This window comes from Rattus norvegicus, chromosome 2, assembly GCF_021556685.1.
Source record: "Rattus norvegicus strain SHRSP/BbbUtx chromosome 2, alternate assembly SHRSP_T2T, whole genome shotgun sequence".
Lineage (NCBI taxonomy): Eukaryota > Metazoa > Chordata > Mammalia > Rodentia > Muridae > Rattus > Rattus norvegicus.
Genome location: NC_141535.1, coordinates 236,663,509 through 236,686,823, shown reverse-complemented (window position 1 = coordinate 236,686,823; position 23,315 = coordinate 236,663,509). Strand labels below are relative to the sequence as shown.

At 42.2% G+C, this 23,315-nt stretch overlaps 1 protein-coding gene across 3 annotated transcripts in view; it reads right to left on the bottom strand.

The window, feature by feature from the left end:
- Positions 1-23,315, bottom strand: part of Col24a1 (collagen type XXIV alpha 1 chain) — a 257,704-nt gene that overhangs the window by 89,713 nt on the left and 144,676 nt on the right. For all 3 annotated transcript variants that reach the window (XM_087631264.1, NM_001447429.1, XM_087631268.1), the window contains 9 exon segments: positions 18,627-18,680; positions 18,354-18,398; positions 18,205-18,249; positions 13,577-13,630; positions 6,655-6,708; positions 3,822-3,875; positions 3,401-3,454; positions 2,146-2,199; positions 1,652-1,759 (listed from right to left, as the gene is read on the bottom strand). In XM_087631264.1, the coding sequence (XP_087487390.1) occupies positions 1,652-1,759; positions 2,146-2,199; positions 3,401-3,454; positions 3,822-3,875; positions 6,655-6,708; positions 13,577-13,630; positions 18,205-18,249; positions 18,354-18,398; positions 18,627-18,680 (522 nt within the window).

Below are 23,315 nucleotides of genomic sequence, written 5' to 3'. Positions count from 1 at the left end.
GCAGAGGTCACAAGAGAACATGGAACTCCCTAGGACTGGAGTTACAGAAGATGATTGTTAGCGTCCATGGGGGTGCTGGGAACCACGCACAGGTTCTCTGCAAGGACAGCCGAGCTATTAACTGCCGAGCCATCTCTCCAGCCTCTTTATGCTCATTCTTTAGATGCCAGTTGAAATATGCTGGTGCAGTCCCCTGTTATTTGGGGAGAATGCATGTTAAATCAATTACATCAATTATATTATAATTGTTTTCATTGTTGCAAAAGGAGCTGCAGTGGAAGATACCTGCGAGTAATGAGAGAGCCAGTTACAGCTTCAAATGTGGTGCTTATTTTGCTTCTCAAGACAGCTCCTTCATCTCTGTGAGGCAAAATCAGCTGAGCTGACCAGGGCAGAGATTACACCACCAATATGACATTGATTTGGACATCAGATGCCAGTGAAGAGACACACAGCGAAAACGCCTAACAGTCACCAACTTGATAAATCACTGCTGTGTTCCCACTCTTCCTGCCTGGTGAGGTCACCCAGGGCTAGTTCCTCAGTCTTTGCAGAGGCCTCGTGTGCAAATACAGAAGCCCAGAAGAATGCTGAGGAGATGAAAGGCAGGAATGTGCTGCTCAAGAATTATCTTCCAAGGAGAAGACGTCCACAGCCCAAAGTGAACACTGATTCTTTACAAGGCTGAAGATTGCCAGGGCATGGAGGAGAGGGAAATCTTGTTCTTTAGTGGAACCAGAAGGACTCTTCTACCAAGGAATGAACAAACTCTAAGGTCAGTAAAACTTAGAGAAGTAGAAATAGAGTAACTCTCTATGCCTAAAAGTATCAGGCCAGAGGTAACAATAAAACTTTAATCTAACAACCACCCTGAAGACAGGAACACTGCACGTGGAACAGTGTCACACATATCCTGAGAGTTTAAACAGAGAGACTGCTCTCACTTATCTGCAGCTCACATTTGCCTGGAGGTGAGAACATTTGTTCACCGACGTTTTAAATTTCCTTTGTAATTCAGGAGCAATTATTGGCACTGCACCATGCTTACAAAGAATCTTCATCTGGGGACTAGGGTGCTATTCTAAAAGAAAATGGGATTCATGATCAAAGAAGCAGAATATTTACACAAATGAAGTCTGAGACAGCAGAACACTTTCCTCAGCAAAAGCTTTAGGACAGAAGTTCAACAGTTTATGAAAAGGTGACTTTCCCCCCTTTGCATCCGAGGAAGACTCACAGTCTGGCTTTATCACCCAGTCAAGGCTCAGTTCAACATCTCCAGTTACCACGCACACATAAAAGAAGGTCAAATTGTGCATGCCAGCGCCTGGGCCCATGCCTGACTCCTATGTGTGCCTCTGTGTGTGTGTGTGTGTGTGTGTGTGTGTGTGTGTGTGTGTCTGTGTGTCTGTGTGTCTGTGTGTGTGCCTATGTGTGTACACATAGGTGTGCATGTGTTTTTGGTGTATTTGTTTTTGTGTGTGTGCATGTGTGTATGGTGAATGTGCATGTGTGTGTGCACATGGGTATGCGTGCGTGTGATGTATATGTGTGTGTACACATGTGCACATGTGTGTGCATGTGTGTGTGGTGCATGTGTGTGTGGGTTTACTTATAGGTAGCACAAATTAAGTGAACCAGCAGTACTTACTGGAGGGCCCATCTGACCTGGTCTCCCCACCGGCCCTGCTGTTCCTGGTAAGCCCATCTCTCCTTTTTCTCCATCCTCTCCAGGAAGTCCGCTTCCTCCTGGAGCTCCCTGGAACCCAAGGAAAGACATTCGTTTACTCTTAAAAATGTAGTGAAATAAATATGTCATGTACAAAGTATATTTTTATTTGACACACAAAAGTAATTAAGCCTGATATTTTAAATATTCTACTTAAAATTATGGTTTAGGGCTAGGACATAGCTCAGTTGCTAGTATGATAGTATATTCGATGCCTTGGGGTTGATCTGTGGCACTGAATAAAATCTGTAACCCCAGAATTTAGGGGATAGATGCAGGAGGGGCCAAAGTTTCAGTCATTCTCAGGACATATTATTAGTTTAAGACTAGCCTAGGATACAAAACATCATCTCAAAAATACATACATGCATACATACATACATACATGCATACATACAACCGTACATACAGTTTACCTTTAATCCATCTTTTCCTTGGAGACCTTCTTCTCCAGGAGCTCCTGGTTCTCCCTATTTTATTTTGTAGCAGACAAAGTCAGATTAAGATTTTGGTCATCATTGATCTTGATTTGCAGTTTGCACCTAGTAGGTGTAGGAAGTAGCTAGTTTCTCCTTTAACATGATCTGTAAAGAGGACTTGGCAGTGTAACAAGCATGACTGAAGGTTCCTGGAGGAGCTCCTGCAATGCCTAAGATAGTCGCTGTTGCAAATTCAGATGCAGTATGCTTCTAGAACACTAATGCATATTAGATAATTAAAGGTAACACATTCATCTGGAGACTGGAAATTAATCTAGCTAGACCGTGCCTCTGAGACCAGGGAATGTAAACACTGCCATGGTAAGAAACGCAGCTCCTTGCTATAGTGAACTTACGTGGGTTAATGCAACCAAACTCACTCATGAGCCTTTACTAGACTTCCAGTTTCTGGACTTTCTCCCTTCAGAGAGGCGAGGACTATGGCCAAGGCATACCCACAAGCTGCCTTTTAGATACAGAACTTGCAAAAGCAGAGACCATAGCTTATGAAGCCATTAAGGCAGTGTTGCTCTCCTTGTAATTAAGTTAAAGTGGGTTAACTAGTACTAATTAACAGACCCCATCACTCTCATTTATGATCCTTGTCTTAAGGTGATTTCTAATCCCCAGCCTATAAGAGGAAAACACAAAACAATAAACCAGATGCAAAAAAAAATCTTCATACTTTATCTTCTTAGTGAAAAATTATCTTGAACGTTGTTATTTTAGGGGGAAAAAGGGCTAATTTACCGTGGCTTAAAGCCGGTCTATATTATTACAACTTTTCTGGTCTATCAAGTCATAAACACTTCCTTGCATCTCATTAGCTTCAGAGGGTCCTGGGATGGTTTTTAGACACAGATTACATTTCAAGCTCTCATCTGTCCGTTAGGTTAGACGACACCCTGAATGTTGATCATTGATTTGTATCCCTCATGCATCGCCCAGTAATAACCACGTGGCCGTGCGTTTTTGGCAAAGCTCCTTAGAGCACACCTGGTTTTGAGAAAAGTCACTTAACATTCCAAATGCCTAACTTAGAATGTAAACGGGGTTTAGTGTGTAGTTTGTAAAGTCAGGAAACATTTCATAGTGCATTTGAAAGGCTCATTACACTACTTTTGGGTGCGATTAGGGTGGTTACGTTTTGAGCGCGGGTTGGTGCGTTAAGCCTGGTACTGTAGGTACTCACTCGCGGCCCTGGCTCCCCAGTGGCTCCCTCGCTGCCGGTAGGTCCAACATCTCCCTGAAGAGACAACGGGAAGGCTAAGCTCTCCTTCACTCAAGTTGCTCTTCTGACCACAGAGTGCAGATCGTAAGAGTCAGCATTGTAAGCACTTTCTGCTCTCCTGACAATCAGCTTTTATCAGCCTTCAAGATGGCGTTTGTCACCGGGCATGGTGGCTCACACCTTTACTCCCAGCACTTGGACATGGTGGCTCTCTTTGAGCTTCAGGCCAGCCTGCTCTACATAGTGAGCTCCAGCACAGCCCAGGCTGCACAGTGAGACACGGTCTCCACCTTGCCCACCTCCAGGGTTGGTCAATCTGGGGAAAGTATGGGTGTTAAGTTAGAGATACCCCTCCCGCTTACACTTTAGAAAGGTTGGTTACCTTAGCACCTGGTTCACCTTGCAGGCCAGAGTCGCCCTCAGTGCCCGGAGGTCCCTAAAAGGGGATGATTTGATGAGTTACAAGGGCTGTACCAACCCGTAAGAAAGTGATTTGAGCTTCAGCACAAAGGTGAGTCTGTGTGCAGAAGAGGGTTTGAGCTGCCTCCACAAAAACTTCAATGCGTAAGACACATACATTCTAGGATTCCTTAATAGTCAAATATCAGAAACAGCTTTGCTTGAAACAAGAACAATTAAGACTATTTTCCCCCAAACTTTCATCATTGAGACCCTAGACGATATGGAATAATCTACTTCCTGCGGCCTCCAGTTTCCCACTTAAGAATCTTTCTCTTACTTTATCCATCACTTCCCTTCGTCCTGTGCCCCCCATCCAAACCAACTTCCTTAGGATCAATGAATGTTTTTTTCATATTTTTAAAATAAAATACATCAAATAAATGAAGGATAAAGTTGTCACACCAGAACGTCGATGTACTGAATTATTTTTCTGGTCTGTTTTCATGGTGAGTCTAGTGTTTCTGGGGAGATTTATTTTGTCCTTGAAAACACAACTTCTTGCAATCTTTGTCTCTTCCAAGGTCCCAGGCTCCAACAGCTGCTGCTGTATTCCTTCTGTCTCCCAGAAGCATAAGTGGAGTTTCGTTGTGTTTTGTTTGTGTCTCCTGTGTGCTGTGTGCCTCTCCCCAGTCTTTATTCACTCCATTCTTCCATTCCTTTTATTAACTCTTGTTAACTCCTTGAGAACTTTGTATATGTGCCATCAAATCATTGCCATCTCTCCCAAATCTTCCCTGATTCATGTCCCCTGCCTGTCCAATTTTGTGTCATTTAGTAAAAGAATCCTTCAAGACCAATTAGTTCAGCCCAGATATTTTTGAATATGTGGTCTTCTACAGGTGAGCGGTCAACTAATCAACGGCTATCATCTTCCAGGAAATTCTCACTTTCTCTCTGCAGCTAACAACTTCCAACAGTTCTACCGCTGGGAGTGGAGCTGGGTTCCTTCTTTAACACCCAACTTCTCCTCTACTCTGCTTTAAATTTCTTTTCAGAAATTCCGCAATATTTTTAACGCGTAGATGAGACTCTTCTTATAATCATTAAAGATTAAAGTAATGGGGTTGGGGATTTAGCTCAGTGGTAGAGCGCTTGCCTAGGAAGCGCAAGGCCCTGGGTTCGGTCCCCAGCTCCGAAAAAAAGAACCAAAAAAAAAAAAAAGATTAAAGTAATGATTGTACAATTTAATAGTGTTTTAGATGGAAGGGGTTCAGTTTTTCTTTTTTATAAACCACTGCAAATCCACATTCACTGTTTTTCAAAATAAAACAAAGACAAGAAGTGCACACACAATGGACAAGATGGGCAGATAATAAAACTCTGCTCCCACCATAAGAGGAAACCAGACTTTTGTGTTTGGATTCCTTGGTGTTTATCTCTATAACTGAGAATGTGGAGGCCAAGTACCTGGGTCTGGATCTAGATTGATATTGATACGATCTAGTGCTCTTTGGTAGTTTCATGCCTCAGTTTCTTCCTCTGTAAAATGAGGGAGATAACTGTACCTGCCTCAAGAAACTGTGCAGACCTATAGAAGCAGCAGAACATACAAATGCTTCTAGCGGACCAAGCACGCCTCAGAGGTCAAGTGTCATCACAGTGGGGGTCCTTGATCACTCTGCCACAGCAAGAGGCACATCTCATCTGTTATTTGCTAATGGTGCTCTCTTTTCTGCTGCCCTCCAACCATTGTGAAGCCTCTGTATTTTCCTCAGATCTCCAAGGGCCTTTCACATCCTTTTTTTTTTTTTTTTTTTTTTATTAACTTGAGTATTTCTTATGTACATTTTGAGTGTTATTTCCTTTCCCGGTTGGCCTTTCACATCCTTATCACCACAGACTCTTATCACTCTCTTAAAAATTCAAGGTGTGAGGTGTGATTTCAGTGTGTTTTTTTCAGGCTTGGGGTGTGGCACAGTACTGGTGGTCATAAGTGCTATCTTTTGGTCAGATCTTAGTGTGTTGAGCATCATGAGACCTTTTCTGCTCACGAAAATGGAAGAACAGGAAAATAATGGGCTTTGTATATAGAAAAAGAAGAACAGGGGTGCATAGAGTTTGCACATGAGATGGTTATGGGCTACCTAGGTGGATAGACACATCAAAGGCTATCAAGATGTCAATGGGTGCTTAAAGAAGAGAGGCATGAGTTACAGCTTTTATAGTGACATTAGTATCCAGTCAGCAAAGCAGAGGAGGTGGAAGGGCGGTTTCACATGAACTGAGAAATGATATAGAGATAGAGATAGGTAGACAGACAGACAGACAGACAGACATACAGACAGACATACAGGTAGGTAGATGCCAGGGAAGTGGGGGAATGTATGTTTTTACTACTAAAGTCAGAAACAGAAATGAAGTGGTTGAATTTCATAAGTATAACAGACGTGGTTTATTATTCCAAATGGTAGAGTAAATAGGGCGATGTCAGAATTCCCCATTCTCTAAAGGATGTCAGCTCTTAGAGTGAAGACCCATCAAGTCAGCTGTCACCAGTGAAGGGAAATCTTCATTCACATTTTGTTCCATCGTTTCAGTGAACCGATTCTTAGAGGAGAACTTTGTGTGTGTGTGAAATTATCTCTGCACATTGATGGATTAGTTCTGCCTTTTATGTAGTTTCAGGTTTTATTTTCAAGACATAGAAGAAAATTCTATAAAATCATTCCCCCAGACATATACTTAACTATTCAATTCACCTGGTTTTATAAAACACATTGATGCAAAATTTTGAATGAATCACAAAATGTTACCTCCACACCCATCTCTCCAGGAAGTCCAGCATCACCAGGCAGTCCTCGCGGCCCCTATATGCAAATAAATTGAAAATATGAGAATCAAAGTTTACTCTTCTAATAAACATCATGTCTCAACTTCGTTTTAATTAATAATATCTGACTGGCCTATTTGCTCTTCATATAAAGAAAATTTTAATTTTGGTTGATTCATCTGTGTTGCTTCATGAATGATGCTAAACTAGGCTTGTACTCAAAATAGCTATAGAGCAAGGGTTACTGTGACACTTTTATCCCCCAATTCACTCATCTATTTACCAAACATTTATTAAATACCTAATGATTACCAAATATTGCACTGTCCTAGTTATTTCTAGCTGTGGGCATATTTGCGGAAGGCTTGATCATTAGTTGATATGAGAGAGCTCAGCCCACTGTGGGCGACAGCATTCCCTAGGTAGGTGGTCCATGGCTTTATAAGAAAGCAGGCTGAGCATAAAGCTGCAATGGATACAGCAAACAGCATGCCTCCATGGTTTCTGCTTCCAGGTCCTGCCCTGACTTCCCTCAGCGATAGACTGCAGTCTGTAAGGTGAAATGTACCCTTTCTTCCCTATGATGATTTTGGTCAGAATACCTACCACAGTCACAGAATGGAACTAGAACATGTGCTAACGGTTTTCACAATGTGCCTTATTTAATATGCATGACAGTCATATATCTTCTTAAGAACCCTGGCAAATACATGACGAACAAAATATTTTAAAGGAAAAATATGTATTTTCCCCCTCCGTTTCTATAGTCTTGCCTTTCCCAGAATGCCATAGTATACAACTTTTCAGTTTGGCTTCCCTCATTCAGCATCATGCACTTGTGGTTCATCTATAAATATTTTAATTTGATGGCTCTTTACTTTTTTTGTTTGCCAAATAATATTATGTTGCATGAATGTAAGGAACTATATCCACTTTTATGGCTTTAAGGTTATTTTCTCATAAGGTTTTCTTCACAAGGCTTAGGGATTTCTCTCCTATTCCAAGTTTGTTGAGAGTCTGTATTTTATTTTTTAGCATGAGTGGATATAGGAATTTGTTGAATAATTTTTCTGGATGTATTTATGACACTGTATTTTCTTCTTTAGACTATTAAGTTGATGGATTACATAGATTTTTGAATGTTAAACTTCCTTGCATACCTGGAATAAATCCTACTTGGTTATGATGCACAAGCAATGGTGTTGGATTGATCTAATATTCTGCTGGGGATTTTGTACTCATGTTCCCAAGTGAGATCGGTCTGTGCGTTCCTTTCCCTGTAACATATGTGTCTGGTTTTGACCCTGAGGTAATTCTGGCCTCTTGGAGTGAGTTAGGAAGAAGCTCCCCAACTCAAGCTATACAGAATTCCTGCCATGTGCTTGCTAAATGTTTGGTAGACTTGGTCAAGGAGATCACCAGGACTGAGCTTTCTGCTTTGTGAAGTTATTGACTATTAAGTTAAATGGTTAACCTACATAGACATATGCAAATGATCCATCTTTAAGTGAGCTCTGTTAAAATAATCTTTTAAGTAGCTGGCTAATGACTAAGTTACAGAGTTTGTGGACATATGAGCTATTCATCCTTTTAATGTATGTGCAACCAGCAGAAATGGCTTCTCTCTAATTTCTGATATAAGTAGTTTGTGTTTTCTTACTAGTCTCTTGATTACTTTGCCCAAAGATTGAGAAATTTTTTTTTTGGTTCTTTTTTTGGAGCTGGGGACCGAACCCAGGGCCTTGCGCTTCCTAGGTAAGCGCTCTACCACTGAGCTAAATCCCCAGCCCCTAGATTGAGAAATTTTATCTGCTTTTGGGTTAGTTGATATTTTGAATTAGTTTTTGGCTTTTATGTCTACTATGCACTTTATCATGCTTACTCTATATCCAATCTTCTCTCCTTTCTAAGTGGAAGTTTAGACTATTTGAAACCATTTTTTCTTTCTAATATTTCTTTTTAAAATAAGAAGAACAATTCTTTAATTTCTATTTCACACGCACTGGTGTTTTGCCTGTACGCATGTCTCTGTGAGGATATTGGATTTCCTGAGTCTGGAGCTGCAGACAGTCGTGAACTGCATTGTGGACCTTGGGAGTTAACTCAGGTCCTCTGGAAGGGCAAGGGACCTGCTCCATCTCTCCTGCCCCTTTAAAATTTATGTTGGAAATTTCCTTTGAATTCACAATTTTTCAGGCGGTACTTCTACTATAATTTGGCCACGATATTGATTTTTTCTCCTGAGTCCTAGCATTATGTTGTCGTGCGTGTGCATGTGTGTACATGTGTACATTTGCATGTGTTTATAGGTATATGTGCAGCACAGTGTAGAGGCTAGAGAACAATTAGAAGTTGGTTCTCTCCTTCCATTCTGGGCTCCAGGGACTGAACTAAGGTCTTTAATCTTGTGCCCCTCTACCTGCCAGGCCATGTTGCCAGCAGGAAGTTTCATTATTATCAGTATATTATTATAGAAGTGTGTTTTTCAATATTTTGAAATTTTGAGGATTTTTTTTACCGTGTTTTTAGTTTTAGTTTTTAACTTAATTCTGCTATGGTCTATAAGCAGACATTGTATTATGTTTATTATTATATTTATTCTCTGAAATTGGTTAAGATGCACATTTTAGCCTGTATTATGGTTTATCTTGCCACACGTTTTATGCGCATTCCGAAAGGATGTGCATTATGTTACTGAATGACGGTTTGGTTTATTTCCAGGCATGTATTAGAAATGTACTTTATGTGAAATGTCCCAGTTCCTGGGCATTTGCATGGCATTTGCAATAGTCCTTGTCCCACACTCGCTCACCACCATGGGATTAAGCAAAGGCTACAGAGAATAAGAGAGGGTCTGAACGACCTGACGAGGTCACGGGTTAATGGGCACTAAACTTTCCTTGGAGGGTCAGCTAGTACTCAGGGGTTTGTGAGTCACGTGGTCTTTGTCTCGGCTGCCCCACATTGCCATGGTCACGGCTTGAATGAGTCATACAGTGTGGCTGTTTTAGGGACACTCGATCTGTAAAACAGTGACGGGATCGCCAGCTATAGCCTGCCTCTTACATTCATTCCTGCATACTGAGGTAAGTCTGAAACTTCCAATTTATGTGTTTTGAGTCTCCTCATTTATTTTAGCCCTTATGTTTGGTGTTCCTGTTCTTTTCTACAAACATTGAAAATTGTAAAACTTAGCTTCAGCCTTCAACGACTACAAAAGTCTTTGGAGAAGGTCACTGGGATCAGGACCCAACAGAACAGAGAGTGAAATGCAAATGCTGAAGAAGAACAGCAAGGAACCAAACAGAAGGTCTCCGAGGAGTGGAGCAGGAATGCAAATCTCCAAACAAGCCAGGTTCCTTCGGCACAATACTGGTGTCCCTCCAGCTTTAACCCACCAGCACCACTGGGCGGTACCGGACATCTTCTCTGTGACCGTCTGCCTCACTTTACAGTGACATTGAGTTGGAAGCTCCCAGGTCTCCTTTGCTCTTTGTTTCTGACTTCCTCAGACTATTCTGTCTACAGAGCCCATCCTTCATGCTCACATTCTTTGGCATATTATCCTATTCCGTAGAATAAAAGGAACACCCACTGAGAGTGAGCTCAACTCTCATTACGCTTTTATATTTGTTTACTTATTGTAGTGTGTGTGTGTGTGTGTGTGTGTGTGTGTGTGTGTGTGTGTGTGTGGCTTGTCACAAAGCACAGATGGAAGTCAGGCAGTAACACACAGGAGAATTCTACTATGAATTTCCCCATGATCAGACTGAGGTGGCCAGGTTTAGCAAGCTAGGCACTTAGCCATCTTGCTGGTCCTATTATGTCTTTTGAAAGACATTTTCTTCTCTCTCATCTCTGCTGTCTCCAGGCAACGATGTCCACATGTTTGTGAGTGTTTGCTCACATGTATATACACGAACCAGATGTCTATCTGGTGCCCACTGAAGCCAGAAGAGGGCATGAGATGCCCTGCAGCAGGAGTTACAGGTGGTTGCGGACCACCACACGGTTTCTGGTTTCTGGGAAGCAAACATGGGTCTTCTTCAAGAACAGCAAGTGCTCTTAGCTTCTGAGCCAGCTCCAGCCCAAGTCTCATACTTATCACTTTAGTGCGTTCCTCTGGTGTGAATCCAGTAGACAATGCAATGTTTCTCAAGGGCACCTCATAGTCCTTACTCAGTGTGTAATCACCACTTCTCCAGCCCAGGGTTTCAATTGTCTTCCTGCTCCAATAAGCGATATTCAATGCAAGAACCAGACACTCGGGCATGACGCTTGCAAACAGGCTCGGTCTCTCCCACTGCTCTTTAAAATACCTTTGGAATCTTTCTCTCCCTTCTTTCTTTCTTGTCTGCTTATCAGACTTTTGGCTGCATCTTACTTGGACCTTGACTCTCGACTCCTCCATCTATGCTGCTCGATAATATTTCTAAGACAATAATCTGATCACTGTTCCTTCCACCAACTCCTTAAGATAAGTGGGATGGGGGCCATAGAGCCGTGTGTGTGTGCTCAGTATGTTCCTTTCTGTTCCTGTGTTGTACCTGCTTTCTGTCCAGCTGTCATAGCCATGTTGCCTGTCCTCTAGTTCTGGAACAAATTCTCCTCATCTTGGCTCAAACAACTAGAACTTTCCTGTCAGACCACATTGTTCTGCTCATGGAAGCTTTCTTGACAGCTTATTTATCATAGATCCTCTAAGTCTGAATTCCTACATAGTCTCCTCTATCTGTTCTGTACTCCTGGATTTAATCAAATACAGAAAAGGGAAGAAAGAAAAAGATCTTTGAAAATGTCTACATGAAACGTGTACCTGCACGTTTTTCTCCTCCACGGTGTTCCTTAAACCGTATACTATAGCCATTATTTACGTGGGTTTCTATTTTACTAAGCACTATAGATAGCCCAGAGATGATTAAAGTACCCAGGAGAAATGAATAGGTGATGAGAGGACACTATTCCATTTTATACAAGGGTTTTGAGCACCCATGGACTACCACTGAGCGCCGAACTGCTCCCCCAGGGGGACTGAGTTCTGACTGTACTTTCTGGAATTCTCAGTTCATAATTATCTATTTTTACATGTAATTACTTAGTCAGTAACTCATTCTATCACTAGACTGGAAACTTCATGCTTGTCGTTAACCGCTGAGAGCAGATTCTGAGCGAATAATTGTTGACCGAATCTGATTCAATGGTTACCATTTAATAGCAATGCTTGCCTTATCGTGGAGAAAAACGTTTGGAATTTTGGCTCTACAAAGGTTGCAGTTCTGATTACATTATTGTTGAAATTCAAAATACATTTCATTTTTGTGCTTATTTTACCAATTTCCTCCATTTCTCTGATTGAAGTATTAGTTCAAAGATATGACACTCAATCTATTAATCCATCATAAATTGGTTTATATGTCATTTGCCAGTTCTGTGGCCTGGGACCTTCACATTGACATTTTAAGCACTATTAAGTCATTTTACTAAGAAGTGTTTTCTTGCATCAATATAAAGTATTAAGTCTTATTTAAATCCTAAGATTTTTGTCTCCACTGTGACCATGGCTCGACTGACACACTTATCTAATAAAATCCCATTGGTCTTCATGCCTGTTCCACAGTCCAGTGTTACTTACTGTGTCCATGACAGCTTTGGGTACCTGAATCTTTGTTTACTCAGTTTAACCAACGCACATTGAGCCAATGGAGTTTGCTGGGCATTGTCCCAGGAAAAGAGAACGCAAAGGTAAAGAAATGGTCTCTGGCTCGTGGGGTTTTCCGAGAATTAACTAAGCTGTGCAAAACTGCACTGTACTATATCAGGTCAAATAAACTTCAGTGAGAAGCAGGTTGAGGCACACAAAACAGAAAGCAAAACAGAGGCTTGCAAAGTTCACGCCGCATCTTAGATGGGTATCGGGCATGGTTCCATGAGCTTATGCCATAGGTTAAGTGTGAACCTTTTACTCTTCGGTAAACTTTTCCACTTGTTACCAACTGAATTAATTACTCAAAGGCCACCTGCAAACCTTGTGTCAACTGGCGATGATATCAACCCGGTGGCTGAAAAGATTGTATTGTGTTACGGATCTCAGAAGCACATTACGGCATCTGACATCTGACACGGCTACCATAAAGAATGATCTTACTGGCAGTAAGGGTTAAGCTGCGAGGAAGGAATGCGCCTTGAGTTCTCCCTTTGCACAGCGCACTTTCCACTGAAGCTCCAGAACTGAATCACAGCTATGGAATCGTGGCACATGTCCTTTGCACTGTTGACATAACAGCTTTTCTATCATACGTACATATTTAAGCCAATCAGATACAAAGCCTGGCTTCACTACATGGCTCTCATTATAGAGCTGCTGACTGTGTGTGGCAATGTACTAATTATAAGAACGACAGGCCACCCGGAAAGAGCATTTCTGAGTGTCACTAAAAGTTTTCTTTTTTTAAAAAAACAGAAATATGGCCCTTTTAACAGCCACAGAGAAGAGCACCAAATTTGAATACATGGAACCACAAAAACAACAAAAACTATAATAACAAACATGCACACACACATACTCATACACATGTGCACGCATTCACACACGTGCATGCATTGACACAAGCACACACGCACGCACGCGCACACACACATGCATGCACACACACATGCATGCACACACACACAGATGCACACATACACACATGTATTTATGAATGTTGGTCTGTCTGTATGCATGCCTGTTTGTTTGTAGGTATCCTGCAGAACTGATGCAGTAAACACCCATTCTGTAGACTTTGTCTTGCTATATAGGGTCAGTACTGTCCAAAGCAAGCCACCTTCAGCACTGCAGACACAGTCACAGAAAGTAAACGGACCTCACAGGAAAGCCACAATTAGAAGGACACAAAGAAACTTACTGGTTCTCCGGCAGGCCCCATGTCTCCTGAGCTGCCGGGGAGTCCTTGTAAGCCCTTGACAAACAAATGAGAGATTTGTAGAAAAGCAGCACATCCAGAAACGTTTTAGCTAGTTTACACACCTGCCTTTGCTTGTGGGCCTTTTCTACATATTCCTCGTTTTTTTCTTTTTGTACATAAAATTTATCATGAGCACTTCATCATTAAGAATGTAATCCTGTAGCATTAAATAGATCCACAATGTTCATCAACCATGGGCACCACTCATCTCCAGAACCTTTTCATCTTCCCAGTTGAAACCCTGACAATAATTCTCTTATTCCTGCTGCCATTTTCCATGTAGCTACATCTGTCTGCATGAATTTGACTGTCTAGGTAATTGTCGTAAGTGAGATCGTAGGCTACCCGTTCTCTTGTGTGTCTGCCTTATTTGCTGGGTAGAATGTCAGCAGGGTTCTTCCTTGTAGCCTGTGTCAAAGAAGCCTTTCAAAGCTGGGAGAATATTCCCATGGATGTGTAAATGACATTTAGTTCATTCATCTGTCAGAGGTCACTTATGTTGCTCTAGCTTTCAGCTATTGTCCATGCTACTGTGAGCATGGGTTGTCATATCCGAGTCGTGGGTTTCCATTACTTTGGGCATATGTTAGACATGGAATTGATGGGGTATATTTTAGTTCTATGTAAGCGGAAACAAAACTGTCCTTTTTCTGTTTTAAAATTACATTCATTTCCGTATTGTGGCTTAAGCTCTGTTCCGAAATTCCCAGGTTCTTCATTCACTCCAGGCTCCTAAATCAATAGACAGGATCAATATGGAGGCCTCACTCTGCCTGCTGTGCTAACCGAAATGAGTGATGGAAGTGAAGGCCTTTGAGTGGTGCCTGCTCAGTTTGCTCTGTCAGGCATGTTTGGACACAGAACCAACTTAGTATTTCCATCAACACTGTGGAGTCTGCACAGAGGTCATTTTGCAAAGCAAGGACTCAATTTCCATGTTCTCAATTTTTATTGGGGATTAAGAGGAAAAAGCACAAATTGGCCTAAAGTAGAAATTCTGCTTAAGGCTTTTCAGATGTTATTAATGATATTAATGATATATGACTCCGTGGCAGAGCTGACTGCTTCATGGCTTCGACTCAGGAATTATGGGAACAAATGACCACAGAATAACAAAGGCTCTGTGGTTATTTATAGCCATGAAAGATTAATTTTTCCTCTTTTTATCATCATCATCACCATCGTCGTCGTCGTCATCATCATCATCTGTGTGTGTGTGTGTGTGTGTGTGTGTGTGTGTGTGTGTGTGCGCACCCACGTGCATGTGTAACTTGAATATGGAGGTACTTGTGGAGACGAGTAGAGGGCATCTGATCCCTCTGAGCTGAATCATAGAAAGTCGTGAGCCTCCTTGTGTGGGTGCCTGTAGTCGAACTCGGATCCTCTGGAAGGGCAGGATGCGCTCAGAACCCCTGACCCATCTCTTCCGTTCCCCCCACTCAGATCTTCATTTTTAAATGTAGATAAGCTGATGCTCAAAAAGGTTAATTAATTTATCCAAAGTTGAAACATAAAAATAGGTGGAAGAACCAGTGTTGTCTGACCAACGACATCTAACTCAAGACAAGACATGCATCACTCTACACAGGAGATAATGACAGAAATATAGGAAGATTTTTCCCTGAAGGCCCTTCTCTCACAATGGCCTCTTTATGGTGCTGAATGACACCTAGGGTTTTATATAGACTGAAAACTGCCTTTAGGATTAAAGGTGAAGAAATATTTTACAATTCAAAAGATAATTGACCATTAGCAGACTCTCCTAAAAGAAACTTAGATGTGTTATAGGCTCCAGGGAAATGATGGTGTTTGGCCATTCAAACCCTCAAGAAGGAATGAAGATCACTAGAAATGGCTAACGAGAAGATGGATAGAGAGCCAACCTCCTCACACCAGGCTCAAAGCACACAACTAACTTATATCAAAGCAAATGGAATTCTATTAATATTCAGACAAAAGCTTTGCTTACAATGAAGTTTCATAGTGCACGTGGATATAATATGTAAAGTAACCACAGCATAAAGACAGCATGTCAATAAATTGTCCCATGGGCTGTACATTTTTACATACATACTCTGCAACATAAATGCCCCCTTGCTGGCATTTTATGGAAAAAGTTTACTGATCCTGACCTAGAATAACTATTTAAGTCAATAATGAGGAGTGCAAATCAAACACCAACAGGTAACTTAAGATATAATTTATAGACAGAAGGTCCTGTATATAAAACAACAAAGCAAAGCATAAAATTGTGGACCTAAGTCCAGTCATGGGAATTAGAGTAAACAGAAATGGACCAAATACTCTAATTAAAAGTTAGAGATTATCAAACCAAATGCAAGATCCAACTGGGTTATGTTCACGTTAAGTAACAGGACCAGCTGGGCGTAAAGAAAATTGGTGAGAAGAAGACAGCAGGCAAACTGCAAGCCTGTGACGGCTGGCAAGATGGATGCTCACAATAAACGAAGCCATTTCCAAGACAGTACTACTCGGAGAAAACATAGTCAAAATTAAGCAAAGTTATAATAGGATGTCGAGTTATGTGAAGGAACATTAGAAAGAATTAAAGGGCGAAAGAGAGACAAACCGGATCAGAGAGATCGATATACACCTGGCATCGACTGGAAGGATGCTCTCATCAAAAACTTGACAGTGTATGAAATGTTATAGTTTTCATGGTTAGAAAATCAAATACAGCCTCCCAGGCTCCGTGACTCCACAAAGCCATTGGATTGTGGTGTCTCTGATTTTGACTTTTGGATCAGATCTACAGGTGGATGGGAAGAGTGTCGGTCCATAGACAAGAACACTTCCTGGTTGTCAGGATTATCCAAGTACCGTGTGTACTGTTCGATTCACTTAATACTTGCTTTGGTAACTCTGACAGTCTGGGCTCTTGGGGTTAAGATAGATCAGGGATAGAGCAATCACTCAGGCCCTGGGTCAATCTCTACGGAAAAAAGAGAAAAAGGAGGAGGAGGGGAAAGAGAGGGAGAAGGAATAAGAGTGTGTGTGAGTGTGTGAATATGTGTGTGTGAGTGTGTGTGTGTGGATTTAGAGAAGGTGGATGATTTTACAGATGTTATTAACTCTTCATTTCAAGGGTGAATAGAATATGCTGTGGATAGCTAGCCTATCAGAGCAAGGTTGTGCTGTTTTTCCGGAGCATGCAAGAGAAGCTGTCTGATCTCTACCTAATATGCCTTTGTGCTGCAGACCTTTGTGACACCGTCTAAAGGACTAGGGGCTATAAGGTTACTCTTGAAGATAATGGGAATCTTTGGGGTTATTTGGTTTTCCCAGAGAAATGTTCCCTGCCTCCCTAAAATTTCATTTCACTCAAGGGGGAGTCAAAGCGGCAAAGATGTCAGAAACCTCAGCAGTTATCCCGAGCTCCTCACTTCCTGTCCCGAGCTCCTCACTTCCTGTCCCGAGCTCCTCACTTCCTGTCCCCGCTGTGACATCTTTTAAGGCAGATTTGCCCTTCCAGGAGTGCACAGGACTTGCGTGCTCTAAGGCAGTTGCAAAGTGATCCTGGTCCCTCTCATGGGATCGAGGAGATTCCCCGTTTGTCTAAGCAGAAAATGAAGATAGAATTCTAAGGGAGGTCAGCAGTACACATAATGAATGATTCTATTTCTGTGAGCCTCATTTAAAAAAAAAATTAAAGGAATAGAGTTGAGCTCAGCCTTGCCTGCAATTCGGCCATGGTCAGAATCTGCAGAGGCCTGGCTAACCCTGACTAGTGACCGAAACGCGATGATTACGAAGACACACAGGCGTTCTCTGAGAACGCCTTCGGTTAACGCACCAGGCTAACCACACCTCTTTTTGCAGGACAGTCATTTACTTTCTTTCAGATCTCTGGCAGTTTAGATCTGACTGCTGTCAAATACATTGCTATAAGGAAAGACAACAGGCAGGGGGCAGCAGATTTCAAACAGGAACGAGCAAACACTGTCATAGGTGACAACCACCAGCAGCCGAAACCCCCACGCCCTGGCCTTTTCTGACTCCTCAGCTGTAATCCATCGAATTTTTCAAATTATTTAGATTTAAGCCAAACGATATATTTATATGGCAAATCAAAGTGTTGCTAACATCATGATTCAGAATGAAAGCAATTAAAAATACTTATATGTGTAAGCTGAGTGGTCATTTGTGTAATTATCATACATGAACGTTTGTATATGCACCTTGTCAATATTTCTCTACTCTTTCATGGTGACGGCCACAGAAATTCTTGATGCTCAGAGGAAAATACAATTCTGGTAAGATGCTAGATGATAGGAAAACGTCTAGCATTATAAAACACTGAAGACTCTTACAGCAGTATAACAAGAGAGCAAGATGTGTGTGACTCTGCACACACAAAAGGAAGTGACGACAGAGGTTCTGGAAGCTTCTTGTATGATTTTTGTCACATCTTACTACAGTTACACATTACACATCATTTCATTTCGAAAGGAGTTCTAGAGAAACATTAATCATGATGAGAGAGGGGTTACAACTGTCATATCAGCTCGATTATTAATAACAAGAACACATTAAAGACAAAAACTTACTGGTTTTCCTTGAACTCCCCTCTCCCCAGGGCTTCCAGTCTTACCCTATAACATGAGAGAAAAATGCTTAGGTCATACAGCCCTTCTCAGAAAGCACAAGGGAGAACGTCAAAATGTCCGTGCTTAAGGAGACGTGGTTTGCTACTCACGGCACGACCAGGAAGCCCTCTTTTCCCTTGGTTTCCTTTTTCACCCTGACAAAAATATCAAGATCACATGGATTGGTCAGAATTTGAGCCATGGTCTTAACAGTACTACACAGACAACAAGACATCAAATACACAGCTCAATAGTAAAAAGAAAACATGGCTGGCGTGTATTAAAGACTATGGGGTAGAAGGAAACACATCAATATTTAGATATATAGGACACAATGGCCCTGACACATTTAACTGCACATGAAATGGAGAATCAGGAAGTACCTTGGCACCATGTCCACCTTGATCCCCTGCGAGGCCATCTGGTCCTCTGGGTCCCTACGAGTAGAAGGAAAATATCCCATTGTTCATTTGAAATGCTCCCCTTAAAAGCAGATAATAATCAAGTCCACGTTTTAAAGGATTTATGCCACAGAGTAAGTTTGATGAGTACAGAATTAGCTCTAGCAGCTGCTGAGGTGTTTCTAACATGAGTCGATTATTTTCTCATTATTTTTAATCAGTAATCCTGTGGATTTTATTCTTAAAATGACTCTAAGTTAACTTAAAAGAGCCTGGGTTGTTTGCCTAGGCGGTCTTCTTAAGTGTCATTGTTTTGGAATCGTTCTTCTCTCTCTGCATTTTTAGAACACGAATGCTCAGGACACTGCACTTGCGATGTGCCCACTGGACGCACTTACTGGGAAATGGCAGGGGCTCAGAACGGGTACAGAGGGGCACTTGTGGGCAAATCTGCTCGGTATCCACTCAAGGATTACCTGCAGAGAAGAGCCAGCTTCTTCTACCGAGATAAGTCTCGCTTTCTAAAGCATACATGTCTCGAAGGGCTTTGTAACGGACTTCAATTCTAAACCCTCTGCATGGACACCTACTGTGGAAGAGAGACAATCTCTGTGTGGACACGTAATCTCGAGCTTCTTCAACATGGACGACAAAGTTATTTAATACTTAATTCATTGCTGTGATCTTACAGAAAGAGAAAATAGTTCTAAGGAGGGGTGGTTGTGCAAAGGACCAAGAGGAGAAGTCCACATGGAGGCAGACCTGGTACATTTGTCCCAGGAATGGAGATGCCACTTGGATGTGTGAAGTCGGCCCCATGGGTTCTGAGTAGAAGCAGACAGAGGGCCCACGTGGGAAGAGTGGAGAGAGGAGACTTAGCCTGACCAGGCTATCGGCTGCATGTAGGGAAGTGCTAAGAAAGCAAGACTGGGATTCACGTTTAAATACGTGGGTGACCGGTAGGCAGCTGGTTTGTACACAGAGCAATTATACAATCTCAAGGCCCTGTCAGGGCTGAGGTGGAGGGGCCCCAGTGTTGGTTCCAGTGCTGAGGTCCAGTATTGCCTTATGGAAGCTGTTCACTCTAGCAGGCCTCTCTGGGCTGGATTCCTGACTTAAGTGTATCCCAGGCATGCTCCCTTTGGAGGGACCACTAACACTCCATGAGGATCTCCCTATTAAAGCGAAATTTATATAAACCATTTGTATAGTGTTTTACATTTAAACACACTTGTGTAAGGCCGTTTCACTGTGAGCATTTTTGCTGTTGTTACTACCTTGGTGGTCTCATCAGCAGTGCGGGTTATGTCTGCCTCCTGAGGGAAATCTACCACGCTGCCAGGTTATGCCTCAAGCTCATTAGCTCACTCTTGTCTGGAGCACAGACAGTACCAGCCTTCCTTTGAACAGAGCTCTCAAGCCCTCACATGGTGACTTTGGCCTTATGGCCTTAATGTGACCACCTTCCCTCTCCCAGCTCAACACAGCCAGTTTTGACATTCCTAACACCATACAAAAAAAGTCTGGTTTTACTGTCTCTGTAGCATGCTTTTACCTGGAAAATGAGAGATCCAGGAGACACTTCCTTTTAAATAGTATGCAGAATTATGTGCCTACTGTAACACTGAGTGTCTAATCCTCTTAGGCCTTGTCCTGAGCTTTATTTTGTCTTAGGAGTCACATCAGCAGGCAGTGATCATACACATGACTGCAGCCCCTCAAGGGACTAGCTTGCAGTGTTTGTCACCATACGGGTGTCACTGTTAGAGAGAAACCCCTAAATTGTCGCATATTTCTAACATAGTTATCCCTCTACCCCATCCCAGTCTTCAGGACATGGTCTTGTCCATCTCAGTCTTGGTCTCAATACCAAATTTGCCAGCTGCCTGCCCCTCTACACCAGTGCTCTAGAGACAGAGTGTGGGCTTTCAAGGGAGCTTGTGATCAAGGACTTAATTCCCGCCCCTGCGAGTAGGTGAGGCCTGCTCTGCTCGTCTCATTCCTCCTGTGGGGCATGGGCACAGAGGGAAATATTGGCAGGTGTCAAAGGGTCCTTTTATCAGCAACACTCCAAGTGTCAGCTGTGCACGTGAACGGCAGTGGCTCTGGTTGTGCCGACTCCTAGCTGCCCGTCAGGCCTAGCCTCCATCATCCGGGATGGAGTAGCAAATCTGTCAGCTTATATCGTCTGTATAAAGGAAAGGACTTTATGAACTGCGTGGAGGAGTTGTAGTATATCACGTAACTGCTCTTTGCTTAGCTGTGCTCCGGCTCAACATGCAGCTAGAGAAAGGTTAGGGCCACCTTTTAATACTCGTCTTGTGGCCCTTTGCAGCTAGGTAAATGGCATGTTGTCCCACTGCAAGTTAGCATAACCTTCATGATGCTCTTAGCTTTGCCTTGCTTTTTAGACATTGGTATTGTGTCCTGCTTTGATTTTCCGTCCCCTTGGTAGATTTTAGTATTCCATAGTATTTCCCAGTTTTAAGACCATAAGCCACAAAATGGGAAAGCCTACTGTGGTGTGAAAGTTGAGGTTAGTTGACATAGCATCTTCCGGGTCACTAGTTAAATGTCATATAAAGTGTAAGAAATTATGCTGTGTCGATATACAGTGGGTCGTCAGTAGGCAGAACCTCATAGGAAGGGTCCTACCATTCATGGCATTTGTATGACATAGCATCTTCAGGGTTTACTAGTTAAGTGTCACATAAACTGTAAGAAATCAGACTGGGTAGATATACAGTAGGTCATCAGTAGGCAGACTTCTCAGGAAGGGTCCTACCATTCATGCATTTGTATGACTAATGGAGAACAGTATAAATCCTAGACCAAATAGGTCAAGTGAACAAGCCTCAGACCATTCTCTGTGGGCTCAGAATGTATGTACCTAAGAGTAGAGTCTCCCTTCAGGGCCCTGTCTCACAAAGTAGTGGCAGGTGTGCCAGAGGATTGATTCCCTTAGCTTTTGTGGTTGCACCAGAGGATGGACCCAAGACATTGAAGCCAGACACCTTTCCAACTTACCTCAAACAGGCCAAATTAATAGTGTGTGTGTTTGTGTGTGTGTGTGTTTGTGTGTGTGTGTGTTTGTGTTTGTGTGTGTGTTTGTATGTGTGTGTGTGTGTGTGTGTGTGTGTGTGTGTGTGTGTCCATCCAATGTCTGTGGAGGCCACAAGAGAACACTGGACCTCCTGGAGTTGCAGTTACAGGCGGTTGTGAGCTACTCGACAAGGTCCTGGCAGCATAACTCTAGCTCTTGTGACTGAGCAGCAAGTGTTCTTAACAAATAAGCCATCTTTCCATCCCCATTCAGTTAGGTGTCTTTCTGTGTGAAGTCTACCATTAATGATATTCTGCTAGTGAAGAAAGACACCCTCCTCCCCTAACAAAGTTTCCCTTTGTAGAAATTTCTGAGGGACATGGTTTAAAATTGCCCAGCTCCATTTGGAGAGAGTCAGGAAATCATATCTGGAACATGGTGGAAAGTCTTGTGGATGTGAGAGCTGAGGTCAACGTGACACTTCAGGAGAGCTACTTGTGGTCATAGTGAAGTTAGAACACTGCACAGCAAATGAACTTGCAATGGGATTTACGAGATCATTCAAGTGGTCCGGCATGTACCATGGTTAAGGACATGGATTTGCTTGAGAGTCACTTAGACCTAAATGATTTAACTAACAAAAGGTTGGGATAAGTTTTTGTTTTGATCCACCTGCCACAGGCTGTCCGGCTTCCTCACTGTGACTCATGCTGGACTGAATAAACACGTCTGACCTCACCAAGACCCGAGCCCCGGCCAGCAACAAGCAGCAAACGACTCTCAGAGTCCAGATCCCTTCTCTCTCAGTTTTAAACTTATTTATGCTAAAATGGATCAACTATCACCGATGTTTGTAGACGGTCAATCTGAAAGCCAGGAAGGAAAACAGTTTTTCATAAAATAAATAATAATAAAGACAAAGGTCTCTCTTCAATCCTCACACGAGACGTAAAATCAAAGCTGCTCTCCGACTGGGAGTCCACAGGACTCTTGCTCAACTTCACGACTGGGAAACCACAATGCTTTCATCTCTACTGGTTTGTTTTTTTGATTTTTTAAAAGTCTTTGTTAGTTAGAGACCAGGCTTTAGAATTTTAAAAAGTCTCCAACAGCTCTAAAACTCAAGGCAAATGAAGGGCAGTGCATGAAGTGCTTCTCTCAAAGCCACCCGCTCAGACGAGGAAAAGTATGGCTTAATGTTCCGTGCGGCATCCGATAACCACTGGCTTTGGAGTAAGATCTATCAGGGCTTGAATACAGGGAGTGACATTGCTCTTTCTCTAAGGATCATAATCCTCGGGCCCCAGTTATATTTACTTGGTTATATCTGTGATACACAGTGGCTCTGAGGATTAAACAAGACAATATACATAAAACATGTGTGACAGGCATGTAAGCGGTGATGCTTTTATAAAAAGTGTCCATGTTTAAGAGACAACTTGGTGGATAAACACTCTTCGCACATTTTTCTGCGCACATTAATAACTAGATAATGACTGAAACCCCTTTGATCTACAATTGATAAGCACTAGCTCATCTCATGTCTATTTATCTTATTTCTTACTGTTTTATTTTGTTATCATTTTTCATGGCCTATAAATATGTTGTCAATAGGAATGTAATTTATT